General features: G+C 41.7%; 1 protein-coding gene across 2 annotated transcripts in view; it reads left to right on the top strand.

The window, feature by feature from the left end:
• Nucleotides 1-14693, top strand: part of DUSP22 (dual specificity phosphatase 22) — a 65321-nt gene that overhangs the window by 48438 nt on the left and 2190 nt on the right. For both annotated transcript variants that reach the window (XM_044292817.1, XM_044292818.1), the window contains one exon: nucleotides 3829-4000. In XM_044292817.1, the coding sequence (XP_044148752.1) occupies nucleotides 3829-4000 (172 nt within the window). The remainder of the gene's footprint in view (nucleotides 1-3828; nucleotides 4001-14693) is intronic.

Below are 14693 nucleotides of genomic sequence, written 5' to 3'. Positions count from 1 at the left end.
ATTATAACAAATAAAGGCTTGAAATATCTCGCTTTGCATGTAATGAGTCTAGCTCATATATTAGTTTCACCCTTTAAGTTGCAATACTGAAATAAATGAAATTTGCACAATATTCAAATTTTTCGAGTTTCACCGGTATAAGACACACTGGCCCATAAGATGCACCTAGGTTTTAGAGGAGGACAGTAAAAAAAAAAAAAAAAAGTTTTCATTAGACTTCAGGTCAGACCACCATTCAGACCCTTAATGTTAATCAGACCTCAGCTGGCAACCCCAATAAGACCCCCAATGTTAATAAGACCTCAGATCAGACCCCCAATCAGACCTCAACTCAGACCACAATATGAATGACAACCAATCAGACCTCAGATAAGAGCCCCATACAACTCATATCAGCCCCCTTTGCCTCATATCAGCCCCCATTGCCTCATATCAGCCCCCCTGATGAGCTCCCATTGTCTCAGATCAGTCCCCATGACCTCACATCAGCCCCCATTGCCTCATGCTTAAAAAATCACTTGGCTCTCCTGCTCCGGACGCCGCCGCTCCTTTCCTCCAGCGCGATCCTCTTCATTCTGCTGCTGGCTGTGCTGTGACCCTGAGCGCCCTCATGCTGTGCGCAGCCACAACACAGCCGAGGACCATAAAGCGGTGAGTATAGAGCCTTCACCGCTTCCCGGTCCTCCGGTACGAATGAGTGCTTCCATAGTGGGGGAAAAAATGCATCTTATGAGGCGAAAAATGCAGTAAACACATCCTACTCCAGTGGACAGGGGATCAAGACTGGTGTATGGCAACGCTAGTCTTGATAAATTTCCGCCAATATTAATTTTATTATATTACTCTAATAGAAGTCAACACACAATGTTTATTAATCCAACGTGTGCATAATGTACAAATAGAATCAAAGTTCAGGCTAATATTAAAAAACCTTTTTTAAGCTGCAGAGATATATGGCCAAAGGTTTTGAGAATTACACAAATTTGAGGGTTTTTTTCTGATCTTTTTGTCAGCTGTTTCTACGATATACTGAAGTACAGTAATAAGCATTTCATAAGTTATTTTTTATTTATTGCCAAATACATCAAATTTATGCAAAAGTCTCAGTATTTCCAGTGTTGACCCTTCTTTTTCAAGACTTATGCAATTCCCCCTGGCATGTTGGGTATCAGCTCCTGGGCCAAATCTTGACACATGTCAACCAGTTCTTGCATAATAATTGCTTGGAGTTTTATAATAATTTCTGTGTTAGCTCACCTGCATTTTGAGGATTGGCTACAGGTTCTGAATCCCAGATTCTGGGATTCAGATCTGGGGAGTTTCCTGGCCATGGACCCAAAATTTTAATGTTTTGTTCACGTAGCCACAAATTTTTTGCCTTGTGATCTAATGCTCCATCGTACTGGAAAAAGCATTTTTCATCACCAAATTGCTTCTGGATCGTTGCTCTTGGAGGATGTTTTAATATCATTCTTTATTTATGGCTGTTTTCTTAGGCAAAATTGAGATCACTCTATTGCATAAGAAGCAACCCCACACATGAATGGTCTTGGGATGCTTTGCTGTTGGCATAACACATGACTTCTCTGGACAATTTTTTTTTCACATGTCCCAAATTGTCTGAATTTCATCAGAGAAAATAACTTTACCCCGATCCTTTGCAGTCCAATCCCTGTACTTCCTGCAGAATGGCAGTCTGTTTGTTTTTCTTGGAGAAGAGTGGCTTCTTTGGCCCCCTTCTTAACACCAGGCCATCCTCCAGAAGATTTTGTGAAAATCGCAGCATGTTCTATATTCTGCATTTTTCACGCATCCCTGGCCCCATAGAAGTAAATGGATCTGCGCGAAAAACGCATTGCATCCGCAAGCAAGTGCGGGTGCGATGCATTTTTCACTGATGGTTGCTAGGAGATGATGTTTGTAAACATTCCGTTTTTTATCACGCGCGTGAAAAACACATCAAAACGCATTGCACCCGAGTGAAAAAAACTGAACGCAGTCACAGACAAAACTGACTGAACTTGCTTGCAAAATGGTGCGAGTTTCCCTGAACGCATCCGGACCTAATCCGTCACGCTCGTGTGAAAGGGGCCTTATAGTAACTAGTCTGCTCTTCTTTTAATTCAGTCAGCTTGACAGAGATATCAGCTGCCTTGTCCTCGTTAACTTTTTTTCTCCTAAGGTGACAAGAAGATTATTGAAATTATGCTAGTACAGTAGGTCATTTTGTGGCAGGACAGAAATTTGTAAATTTTGTAAGTTTCTTTTTGTTGCAAGGAATGACTTTGCAAATAATCTGAACTCTCTTAATAACAATGTCAAGTTATTGCAAATTGCCATGATAAAAACTGAAGGCGCAACCTTTGTGAAAACCAGAATTTGTGATGGCCTAAGTCTCGTTTCACATCTCCATTTACCTGATCTGGCATGCTGTTTCAGCAGAGGAGCCTTCTAGAGTTCCGTCTCTGGCATAGCCAGATACTGCCTTTCACCACCATCCCCATTGACTATAATCGGATCTGCTTGGGATCGGGCCAGGTTCCGGCATGAGTGCTGGATTTCGGCCTGACAAAAACCAGTGCATGCAGAGGTTTTTGTCTAGCCGAAACCTGGCACTTGTGCCAGAAACTGTCAGGATCCCATTATAGGGGTAGGGTCTGGAGACGAACATCAGTATCCAACTATGGTGGATACAGTGAGGTAAACAGAAACGTGAAACTAGACTCGCATGGAATACATAAATTGCTATGGAAAGTAAATATAACATGATACACAGAGAAAAAAGTACAAATACACTGGAATTTTGTCAGCCATATAAAGGCTATACACAATAATAAACCAGTGCTAAAAATGGGCTGGTAGCACCAGTACAGTCAATACAGGAATAAAATAGCAGCATATAATGGTATTCACATATTGTACTGTCATCACATAATATATGCAAGAAAGGCACGTTTCTACAAGACACCCCCTATCCCCCAGTAAAGTACAAATGTCGGTCATTACAAGAAAGCAAGCTGTAGCCTCATTGTCACATAGGAGATCACATATATTTAGACACAACATTTATAGAGGTGAAAAAGAGAGAACATCCTGTCTACAGTGGCATTAGGAAGGTTAAAACAGAATATAGAGTCCAGATGGATATGTCATGCGAGCAGGTTGTCCGTGTACTGATATGCAGATCCTATCCCCATAAAGACTAATCAAACCAAGCTACAGTACATCGGTGAGACAGCATCAGTCATAGACACTAGCAGTGTATCTATGACCTCCTAGACCATATGCATATAGAGTGCAAGTCAGGGGGTGTAGGAAGCATAAATAGGCAGGACTTACTGTTACGCAGCCTATGAGGCGGACTGTCACAATGAACTGCTTTGAATATTGCATGCCAGTCAGTGGTGCCACCAATCGCAGAGATGCAGCAAGCGTTCTCATAATTTCTGTAGTGTCCAGCCCATCTACTGTGGAGGGCAGTACATGCGCATTGGTGGCTGAAACATGCGGTGCCATCTTGCTTATTGAATAGACTTCTATTCCCCTTAGAATATTAATTTACTTTAGAATGGCCAACCATAACCCCATTTTGATCATCGACATAAACAGATTTTTTATTTTTTTTTGTTCTAATTTGTATTTGGAAATTTTTAGAAACTGTTAATGCTATATTTTGCTAAAATGATATTTCTAGTAGCAGTAGTAAAAGAAATAGAACATCAAGATCAGTAATTGCAAATGGATACCAGACTGAAATTCACTGTCCTTAATCTCTGTGACATCAATTTCTTTTTCACTCCCATGATTTTTTTATTTTTTTTTTCTAAGTTTGGCAGGTGTGTCCAGAAGTGTTACTTTGGTAGTAGCCTATGTTATGACAATCACAGATTTGGGTTGGGAAGATGCGTTGGCTGCTGTTAGGGGAGCAAGAACGTGTGCCAACCCCAACATGGGTTTTCAGAAGCAACTTGAAGACTTTGGAAAACATGATGTCCATCACGTAAGTAAACATAGCATGTACTTTATTAGTAAGACGTGCTTAGCACAAAGTGTAAATAACTTAAGAGAACACCTTTTACCTCTTTAATGCTTTTTGACATGTAAGATTAAATTATGTATTGTACAGGAAAGGCAAAATGCAAAAGAAGTCTACAGGCAACTTCAGTAGTCAACTGTGGAAATCTATGTTTAAATGCTGACTCATTTCCATTAGGCACAAAAAATCCACTTTAGGACCAAAATAATTTGCTTCCCCCTCCCTCACCATTAAATTCTGTCTAACTAAAGTACATGTTTCTGTTAAGAATCAAGGGTTTAATAAGGGCAGAATAATGAATAACTGTCTTCACTTATCCTGCATTACATTGTGTGTTATAGTCCATTGTCACTCTTATCGGCAGTTTACTTTTTTCTTGACTGCTGTCTCTCAGATATCATTGGTAGTTCAGTCCGTCTTATCCTTTATTTATTTCCACTAATGCTACATTACAAGTTGTGACTTAAAACCATTACAGTATAGTTATTTTGTAGTATGCTTCTTGGATCACAACAATGCCTTCTTAAAACATGAGCGCTTTCATCACAAAAGCACTTGGTACTATCAGATTGTCCCAAAGGAATAGTTTGGTTTAAAAAAAAAAAAAAAATCACCTTTCTTTTGATTAGTCCTCTGATGACTGACTGATTGTTCGGGATCCCACTGAATGTAGTCCTGCACCTGTGCTGCAGGTTAAAGGGCTCTCCAGAAAGGATTTACAATGGCTGCAAGCAACCTGTCCTAAAATGTGAGTAGGACTGGTTGTCTCCACCTGCAGAGCAGGTGAGAGGGTGTGGCCTCATTATACAGGGTGGCCCATGAAAAAGTAGCCCGCCTCCAGCGATAGTATGACAAGATTTTTTCTTTTTTTTCTTAATTACCCAAAAGTCACAAAAGATGCTGAAAGGTATCCCCATTTACGTCTATGCATCTTTGGGCACATCAGATTATGTTGGCTGATACTGCTTGCAGCTCATCAACAGTGATGAGCAGAAGAAAAAATGTCCCGCCTTTTCCAACAAGATGGGAAAACATGCCACACTGCAGGGAACTAATTGGCATGGGTTCATGAACTGGTTACGGAAGAGCGAACTGTGAGCAAGGGGTTGTGGCCCCCACCTTCCCCAAACTTGTACACATGCGATTTTTATCTGAGGGAAAATTTAAAACAAAGTGTACACGAACAATCCACATCCCCTGTATCAAGGATGGCCAAACAGCGGCTCTCCAGCTGTTGCAAAACAACAACTCCCAACATGCCCTCACTGCCTACAGCTATCAGCCTACAACAGGGCATGGTGGGAATTGTAGTTTTAAAACAGCTGGAGAGCCGCAGATTGGCCATTCCTGCCCTGGATGAACTCAAGGTAGACATCACAAACACTATCCGCAGCATCGCTGCTGAAGAGCTGCAAGCCATATCGGCCAACATAATCCAAAATGCCCAAAGATACACGAACGGGGACTGCTTTTAGCATTTTTTGTGACTTGCGGGTAATTAAAAAAAATAAAATCCACTTGCTCATTTATCTTGTCATACTACTACTTTTTCATCGGCCGCCCTGTATATACTACTAGTAAGTCTGCTCTACAATAGAAGGTAATGATGCCATCCTACCTATGATATACCATAACGGCTGAGCATTCTTACAGGAGTGCTCACCAATGTGTAGTGTATACAAGTGCTGGAATTTAGTGTGTTGTGAGGCTCTTCTCCAACCCTTTGGCTATGGAGGTAATCAGTTCTGCTGGGGGGGGGGGGGGGGGAGAATTATGAGGACTATATCTTATATAGTCATGATTTTAGTCTTGTTTTAAAACTGACAAGATCACAGCATTAGCCATAATACATGGCAGGTTAGAGTCTTTAGAAATGTGTCCCATTGGAGCTGCAATACCTGAAGGTTTCACTATGGACCTGATTTCTAAAGGCTTTATCTTTGTATGTAGTTCAGCACTACTTATGGTTTAAAATCTTAGATTGTCAGCTTTCCAACAAGATCAGGATCATACCTCTAGCTGATACACATCCTGAGATATGAAGGGCTAAAGCAGCCCTCCCCCTTCAATTGCATGAGATGTCAGCTAGTCTGAAGTAGGAGATGGGGGACAGCTGCACACGAGTAACATAGGATGTTTCTCCCGTATTACTGTACATATCCTCTGGAGGAGGGTTGCATGGACTTCTGTGCATGTTATCTCTCCCCTTCTCTATCTCCCATAAGACAGCATACTTGCTTGATGTATGATGTCTTTTTTCCTCGAAAATGAATGAAAAGATGAGTTCTTGCTCGTCTAATTACTCATTTGTGCCTAACTGAGCTATTCATTGATGCCATGACTCAGACCTTTACCAGTGTGAGGATCACATTGTCAAGTCACAATAAACATTTGAACCCCCAACCCCCCCCTTCCCACACACATCAATAAAGTTGCCATTTTACACTGTTCCCATTCTGTCCATACTGGATGTTCAGCCTAAAACATGCAGACTGCTTCTCTATGCTTCTCTGATACACACTGCTGTAATAGTGATAATGACTAGCACAAGCGGTGAATATCTAATATATTTTTGACACTCACCATGAACTATCATTTTCAATTTGTTTTACAAAATAAAAAAGTATGACACACTGAACTCCTGCATATGGCCGCACGGTTCAGAGGCAGTATTGATATAGGTGTAGGGTATTTTTTCTACCCCTAACCCCACCCCCCTTTTGTCTAGCAATAATCAAGGTCTCACACAGCTAAATACAAAATAAAAAAGTTATGACCAATGGAATACAGGGGGGAAAATGGGTCTTTTGATGGTCACTTTTCTCACCATTTTTTAAAAATCAATAGTACAAGCGACAATAACAAAATTTGTAATATATCTTATCAGAAATTTCTACATCCTATGTTATTAGCCGTTTACCATTTACCATCCTCCTTCCCCTTGCTAAATGCTTTTCTTTTTGAAAGATGCTTTAAACCCAACCACAATGTGTGCAGCTCACAGAAGGATCAGGTATTACACATGTCAGTACAAGTCTGTGGAGGGATGAGGAGGGAGCAGGAGCTGAGTGAAACACACACAAACAGACTATTGCATTTGAAGTTTATATCTGAGCCCAAGTGCTGTATTCACATCCACATCAACACCTTCCTACAATGTCCTCCATGACGTTGGGACTGTTTATGACTAAGAGAAGGTTAGGAATCTGAATCTCCTCTGATTTCTGTCTGGTGGATGGCAGCTAATCTCCACCCAACAAATCTGGGAGAACTGCAAACTAGATATTCAGCATTCAGAGGGGAAAACTGTCCAAAAATACCAAATACAAGTGATTTAATGGCGAGAAATAGTATTATTTCTCATGTCCCACAATGTACTATTGATTAATATAAAGCTTGTTGAAAGGTTTGGTACACTTTAAAGAGCACCGTCGCCTCTCCTGATGTCTCTGTTTTAGTGACTACTTGCATCGCTCATGTAATAGCAATTCTGGGGCATCTATTCTTATGACTGTTATGCCATTCTTCTCTGATTCCTGCTAACAGTTTATGGCTAAAAGTACAGCTGGGGATAACTGGCTGGGGGTCTGTCCCTGCACAGTCTGAAACTGGCCTATGGCACAGCCTAATAGGCAGTGGCTGACAACAGCCCTGTGTGCATAGGAACCGCCACTGAGTGACAAAGCTCACTCACTTCGTTTTTGTTATCATGATCCCCTAATTAGTTTTTTCCAGGTTCAGGGTCGATTCTTGGTTATAAGCTGCTCTTTATTTATAGACTACTTATGAATGGAAAATAGGAGCATTGCCTTGCTCCAGTTCTCCCCTTTGTCACGCTGCATTGCACAGCGCAATTTGTTTTGTGCCGGTGATGTACCGAGCTTCTCATCACTATGCTAAGCGGATACTTCCGCCTAACAGTGAGCCCAATGACGTCACTGGCACAGATGGGTTGTCTCTAGCGCTGCCGGAGGCTGTTTTGGAGGCGGGTACTATGCAAAATTATATATTTGTACCTATGATACTGGCTGACCTGTTGCATGTGTGCATGACAGCTGAAGGCATCTGTGTTGGTCCCATGTTCTTATGTGCCCACATTGCTGAGAAAAATGAAGTTTTAATATTTGCAAATGAGCCTCTAGGAGAAATGGGGGCATTGCCATTAAACCTAGAGACTCTGCTCTGTTTTTAACTGCCACGCCCTCTGAACTTTGATCGACAGGTCCAGGCAGTGTAAACATGTTCATGCCTGCCTGGCCCTGTCAATCAGAGTGGAGAGGGAGCAGCAGTTGCAGAGGGAGCTTAATCTCAAGGGGTAACGGCAATTTCCCTATTGCAATTTTTTTGCAATGTGGGCACATATGAACATGGGAACCACACAGATGCTTTCAACTGCCAAATGCACATGCAACAGGTCAGCCAGTTTTATGGGTACAGATATGCTGAGAGATGCCCTTTTATTACCCACAGCTGGTCTTAAGAACTGACATTGTGTGTTGGGTACGTGCAAGCTGTGCTCCAAATGAACATTCACATCCCCATGTCTACAGAGTGCCCTCCTAAGAGTAGAGACTTATTATCTGAGTAAATAGTAGGGTAGTTGGAAAATTGTCTCTGTATAAAAAAAATATATATTTATATTCCAAACTGCCAACAAGGCCCCAATGTAATGGATTCATTGTCCTTTTCATCTTGGGGAATCCTTATAATTTTTTGGTGGTACTCTGAGTCACCCTGGAACCCAGTTTGAGAAGCTTTGATTTTCAGTCTCCTTTCATGTCTTATGTAGTTTATCGGCTCCTTTTTCATTTACTTTTTTCTTTCAATGTTGTACACTAATTTAAAATAGTAGTGATTTTAGCCACTGCTAGTTATTACCGTTTTCTTTTTGGGTGCACCTCTCACATGTTGATGCCCATATCTGTGCAAGGCATTTTCTCAATCATTACCTCACACACAGACTTGGTCTTCTCCAGCAGGCTTATTGTATATAATATGTATGAATCGTACAAAAAGCCTAATTTCTGAAACTTATTTGCGCCCTTTAAGTTTCAAATTGTAATTTATTCCATCTAGACAGTGTAAATGTGTTAGTCCAACATTGAATGATGTCAACCGTGAAGAATTGTTTGTACAGTTTTTTTTCCCAGTCTTTTAATTCACTCTATGAATGGATGAAAATAATTGGGGTTTTCCACTTCCTTCATTTTGTTCTACACCATTTCTGTGGTGGGCTTGTGCGGTAGTATTGCTAAATGAAAAAAATAAAATAAAATAAATTAATGGGCCCAAAGCATTACATTTTTTAAAAGCTTCCCAGTTGTTTTGGGTACAAGCTATAGACATAGACTTAAGTTTATTAGTAATTGCATTGGCACTTTCTGCATCTGTATGTTAGGCGTCATGTATTATTTGATGAGACCTCAGTCTATCTTATGTGAGCTTTTTCTAATATAATTTTAAAAAATTTTGGGGAACCCCCTGAGGCACTCTTATTGGAACCATAAGGTTTCCTGGACCTTACCTGGTAGCCCATGTTGTAGAGAAAAACACTAAACATAACAGTACTTTCAAGACCCTAAATGCAAACTCTCTATTATAAAACCACATTTTATATGATACATATGAGGTTCTTGGCAAATATATTTTGATCAAAAAATATCTGTGCCCACCCACTACAGCAAAGTTACCTCAATGCAGACTGGAACCTACTTAATTTAATATCTATCTCTATGTCATTGGGCATCTAACTTCAGGAGAACAGACCTACTCTGTGTGCTGTTAGTTAGGTATCCAATGAGAGGAAGAGAAAACTCAAATACGTGTATCACACTAATTAAAAGCATTTCTGGACCGGATGGGATTATAGAAGTGCATTCAGACTTGGAGATCCACAACTCACACAAATATTATTATTTTTTGCACACACTTGGGGGTGCAGCAGTGCTAAAATTCTGCAAAAAGTGTGAAAAAAGCTAATAAAACTATACATATTTGGTATTTTATTGTAATCATACTGTCCCATAGAATAAAGTAAGTAATGTATTTTTCACCTTATACGATGCATGTGCCGATAAGACGCATCAAGGTTTTAGAAGAGGAAAATGAGAAAAAATTCAGACCTACGGTTTGCTGCGTTTCCAGGTCATTCGGGTCTCCGGTGACCAGATAACCCGGAATAGGATGGTGATCAGTGGTGTGATAATACACCACCAATTACCATCCTTAGATCCTGAGAAGTGGCGGTAACATCACCTCTCAGGATCGCATCCTATTGGCTGGATGGGCATGCGGGGGTTAACTTCCCCCAGCTCTGCTCTCCTCCGCCACACTGCTTCCGTGGAGCCAGGAGAAAGGAGCCCGTCCGTCTACCTCTGAGCCCAGCACCCCCACGTGAGCCACCATAGTGCCATATGGCACTCAAAAGTTTGCCGGGACAGGCTTAGGGAAAGGTTAGATTAGGCAGGGAGACTGAGGGACAGTTTTAGGGGGAAAAAAAAGGTTTTATTTTTTTGGGCTTCACCCTGATCGGGTGTCTGAGCTGTGCGACCCAAGACGTCCCAGGGGTGCTGCAGCCTGCCTCCCCTTCCCCTCCACACACATACACACACACATTTTTTTGGGGCGCAAGCGCTTTTTTCTTTGTGTGCGTGCGCTGACTGTGGCCGGCACTCTTAGCGTCCGGTCACTGTTAGCGATGCTGATTAGCGAGTTTTAATAATTTTTTATTTATTTTTGGGGCTTTTATTTTTTTTAATTTTGTTAAATAAACTAAACTTTAGTTCTGTTAGGTTTATAAGTGAACGTGAACACCCGTCCCCTCACACACACGCACACTAAATAAAGTTTTCCACACACGCACACACTCACCTATGGCCCGCCAGACGTTCTTGGGCGGGGAGGTATACGCCCTGCTTGTCTCCGACTCTGAGAGCCCCTGTGAGGACGAGGATGTTCCCACTTTCCTCTTGTCATCCGCGTCCTCCTCATCATCTAGTGATGATGAGCCCCAGGCCGGAGCCAGGGAATGCCCATGCCAGGGACCCTGTGGCCCACACTAGTGAGCAGCCCTAGGGCTCGTACTAGTTTTCCGGCCCACCAGATAAGTCCACCTGAGCCCCCTACCAGTGAACTTGTCTGGTGTACCCCAGAGGATTTTGAGCCCGTAAATCCTGACTTTGTTGGCCAACCAGGAATCCAGATTCGCACAGTGGGCTTCACTGAATATGACTTAACTATAAGGCAACATGTCCCCCCCGAGGTGATCGATCACTTCAGAGCCAAATTTTTGGAGGCCTATGTACCTAGAAGGGAGGTCGCTGTTGACGAGTGTCTCATTGCTTTCAAGGGGAGACTCATTTTCCACCAGTATGTTCCCTATAAGCGTGCGATGTATGGCGTGAAGCTGTACAAACTTTGTGAGAGTACCTCAGGGTACACTTACAAGTTTCATGTGTATGACGGGCGAGATTCCCGTATTGAACCCCCAGAATGTCCCACACTCTGGGTGTTAGCGGGAAACTTGTGTGGGACCTTATGCACCCACTGCTAGATAAGGGTTACCACCTGTACGTGGATAACTTTTATACTAGTATCCCAGTCCCTCGACGCCAGATCCACGTCCGCTTGTGGGACTGTGCGGAAAATTCAACTCTGCCTCCCTACCCATTCCCTCCAGGTACCTATCCCCAGGGGTGAGACCCGTGCCCTTACCAGTGGAAACCTGTTGCTGGTCAGATATAAGGACAAGAGGAATGTCCTTGTATTGTTCACAATTCACGGTAACTGCATCACCCCTGTCTCTGTACAAGGTATTGCGGCAACGGTCCTCAAGCCCGATTGTATAGTGGACTACAATCTGTATATGGGAGGAGTTGATCTCTTTGATCAAGTCCTCAAGCCATATAACGACATGCGCAAAACCCGGGCATGGTACAAAAAAGTTGCGGTCTACTTGGTACAGGTTGCTTTGTACAACTCTTTTGTGCTGTCTCGGAGCGCTGGCAACACAGGGAAATTCCTGCAGTTCTATGAGGCAGTTCTCAAGGCCCTGATCTTTTCTGACCTGGAAAGAGCAGGTCGGAGTACCTCGGGAACTGGAGGCGCCTGGATCGTCCCTGGCCAACGCTTTCCAGGTGTGGTTCCCCATACTGGAAAGAAGGGACAGTCACAAAAAAAGTGCAGTGTATCACAGGAGGGGGATACAGAAGGACATCACCACTCAGTGTGACACGTGCCCCGATCATCTTGGCCTCTGCATTGACGGTTGCTTCAGGGAGTACCACACTTCCATGGAGTACTAAATTTATAATCCCCTTTCCTCAATTTTTATTTCTATTTGGCTACAGACAATCGCCCAGAAAAAATAATAATATGGCTCTCAGACTTTGGAGACACTAAAACCAAATGTTTATTATTTTTTTTTCCAAAAAATAAAAGTATACATATTAGGTATCGCCTCGTCCGTAAGAACCTGAACTATAAAAATACCACATGACCTAACCCCTCAGATGAACAGTAAAAAAAAAAAAACAGCTATTTTTTGCCAAATTTTCCATTTTTATAAATTTTTCCCGTTAACAAAGCAAGGGTTAGCAGTCAAATAAAACTCTCTATATTTATTGCCCTGATTCTGTAGTTTACAGAAACACCCTATATGTGGTTGTAAACTGCTGAACGGGCACACGGCATTGCGCACAAGGAAAGGAACACCATACGGTTTTTGGAAGGCAGATTTTGCTGGACATGTCCCATTTAAAGCCCCCCTGATGCACCTCTAGAGTATAAACTCCATATAAGTGACCCCAGTTTGGAAACTACACCCCTCAAGGTATTCAAAACTGATTTTACAAACTTTGTTAACCCTTTAGGTGTTCCACAAGAGTTATTGGCAAATGGAGATGAAATTTCAGAATTTAAATATTTTGTAACCTTGCCTCACAAAAATGTAATATAGAGAAACCAAAAATCATAAGTACCCTAAAAATAGTCCCAACAAAACTGCCGCCTTATCCTGTAGTTTCCAAAATGGGGTCACTTTTTTTTTGGAGTTTCTACTCTAGGGGTGCATTAAGGGGGCTTCAAATGGGACATGGTGTAAATAAACCAGTCCAGCAAAATCTGCCTTTCAGAAACCATATGGTGTTCCTTTCCTTCTGTGCCCTGCCGTGTGCCCGTACAGTAGTTTACGACCACGTGTTTCTATAAACTACAGAATCAGGACAATAAATATTGAGTTTTGTTTGGCTGTTAACCCTTGCTTTGTTACTGTAAAATTTTCCCAAAAATGGAAATTCTGAAATTTCATCTCCATTTGCCAATAACTCTTGTGGAACACCTAAAAGGTTAACAAAGTTTGTAAAATCAGTTTTGAATACCTTGAGGAGTGTAGTTTCTAAAATGGGGTCATTTTGGGGTGGTTTCTATTATGTAAGCCTCACAAAGTGACTTTAGACCTGAACTGGTCCTTAAAAGTTAGGTTTTGGAAAATTTCTGAAAAAGTTAGACTTGCTTCTAAACTTCTAAGCCTTGTAACGTCGCCAAAAAATAAAATGGCATTCCCAAAATGATCCAAACATGAGTAGACATATGGGGAATGTAAATTAATAACTATTTTTTGAGGTATTAGTATGTATTATAGAAGTAGAGAAATTAAAACTTGGAAATTTGAAAATTAGATTTTTTTTTTGTAAATTTGCTATTTTTTTTATAAATAAAAATTATTTTTTTTTTACTTAATTTTGTCATGAAGTACAATATGTGACGGAAAAAAAATCTCAGAATTGCCTGGATAAATCAAGGCGTTTTAAAGTTATTCACACATAAAGTGACACTGGTCAGATTTGCAAAAAAATTGCCTGGTCCTTAAGGGGTTAAATATGTATGGCATTTAGTATAACCATGTTTTTATTAAAGGTGTTTTAAGGATTACTTTACTGATATCCCAGAAGGCCCCTTTAAAGGGCATCTGTCAGCAGATTTGTACCTATGAAACTGGCTGACCTGTTGCATGTGCGCTTGGCAGCTGAAGGTATCTGTGTTGTTCACTTTCATATGTGCCCACATTGCTGATACAAATTTAGTTTTAATATATGCAAATGGGGGGGGGGGGGGCAGGCATTACTCATAAGGGCTCTGCTCGTTCTGCATCTGCTGTGCTCTCTGCACTTTGATTGACCGGTCCTTCTAGGTCAGGAATACGCAACCTGCGGCCCTCCAGTTGTTGCAAAACTACAATTTCCAGCATGCCTGCACAGCCTACAGCTATAAGGGCATGCTGGGAGTTGTAGTTTTGCAACAGCTGGATGGCCGCAGCGTGTAATGTAAACATCCCTCTTGCTCCTAGAGGCTCATTTACGTATATTAAAACTTAATTTTCCTTAGCAATGGGGGCACATATGAACATGGGACCAACACGGATGCCTTCAGCTGCCAAGTACACATGCAATAGGTCAGCCTCTTTCATAGGCACAAATCTGCTGACAGATGCCTTTTAGGGCATTCAGTTGACTTTATCCGTTTTTGCGGCTCTGCAAAACACAGATACCCAGCCGTGTGCATTCTGCATTTTTGTGGAATGGTGTGGCCAGCCCTATGATAGAAATGCCTATTCTAGGACTTGTATCTTTTTTGCAGGGTCTCGGAATGGAAGTATGGA

The sequence above is a fragment of the Bufo gargarizans genome, chromosome 5 (assembly GCF_014858855.1).
Source record: "Bufo gargarizans isolate SCDJY-AF-19 chromosome 5, ASM1485885v1, whole genome shotgun sequence".
Classification (NCBI taxonomy): Eukaryota; Metazoa; Chordata; class Amphibia; order Anura; family Bufonidae; genus Bufo; species Bufo gargarizans.
Note: the sequence above shows the minus strand (reverse complement) of the source record. Positions and strands in the feature narration are given on the sequence as shown.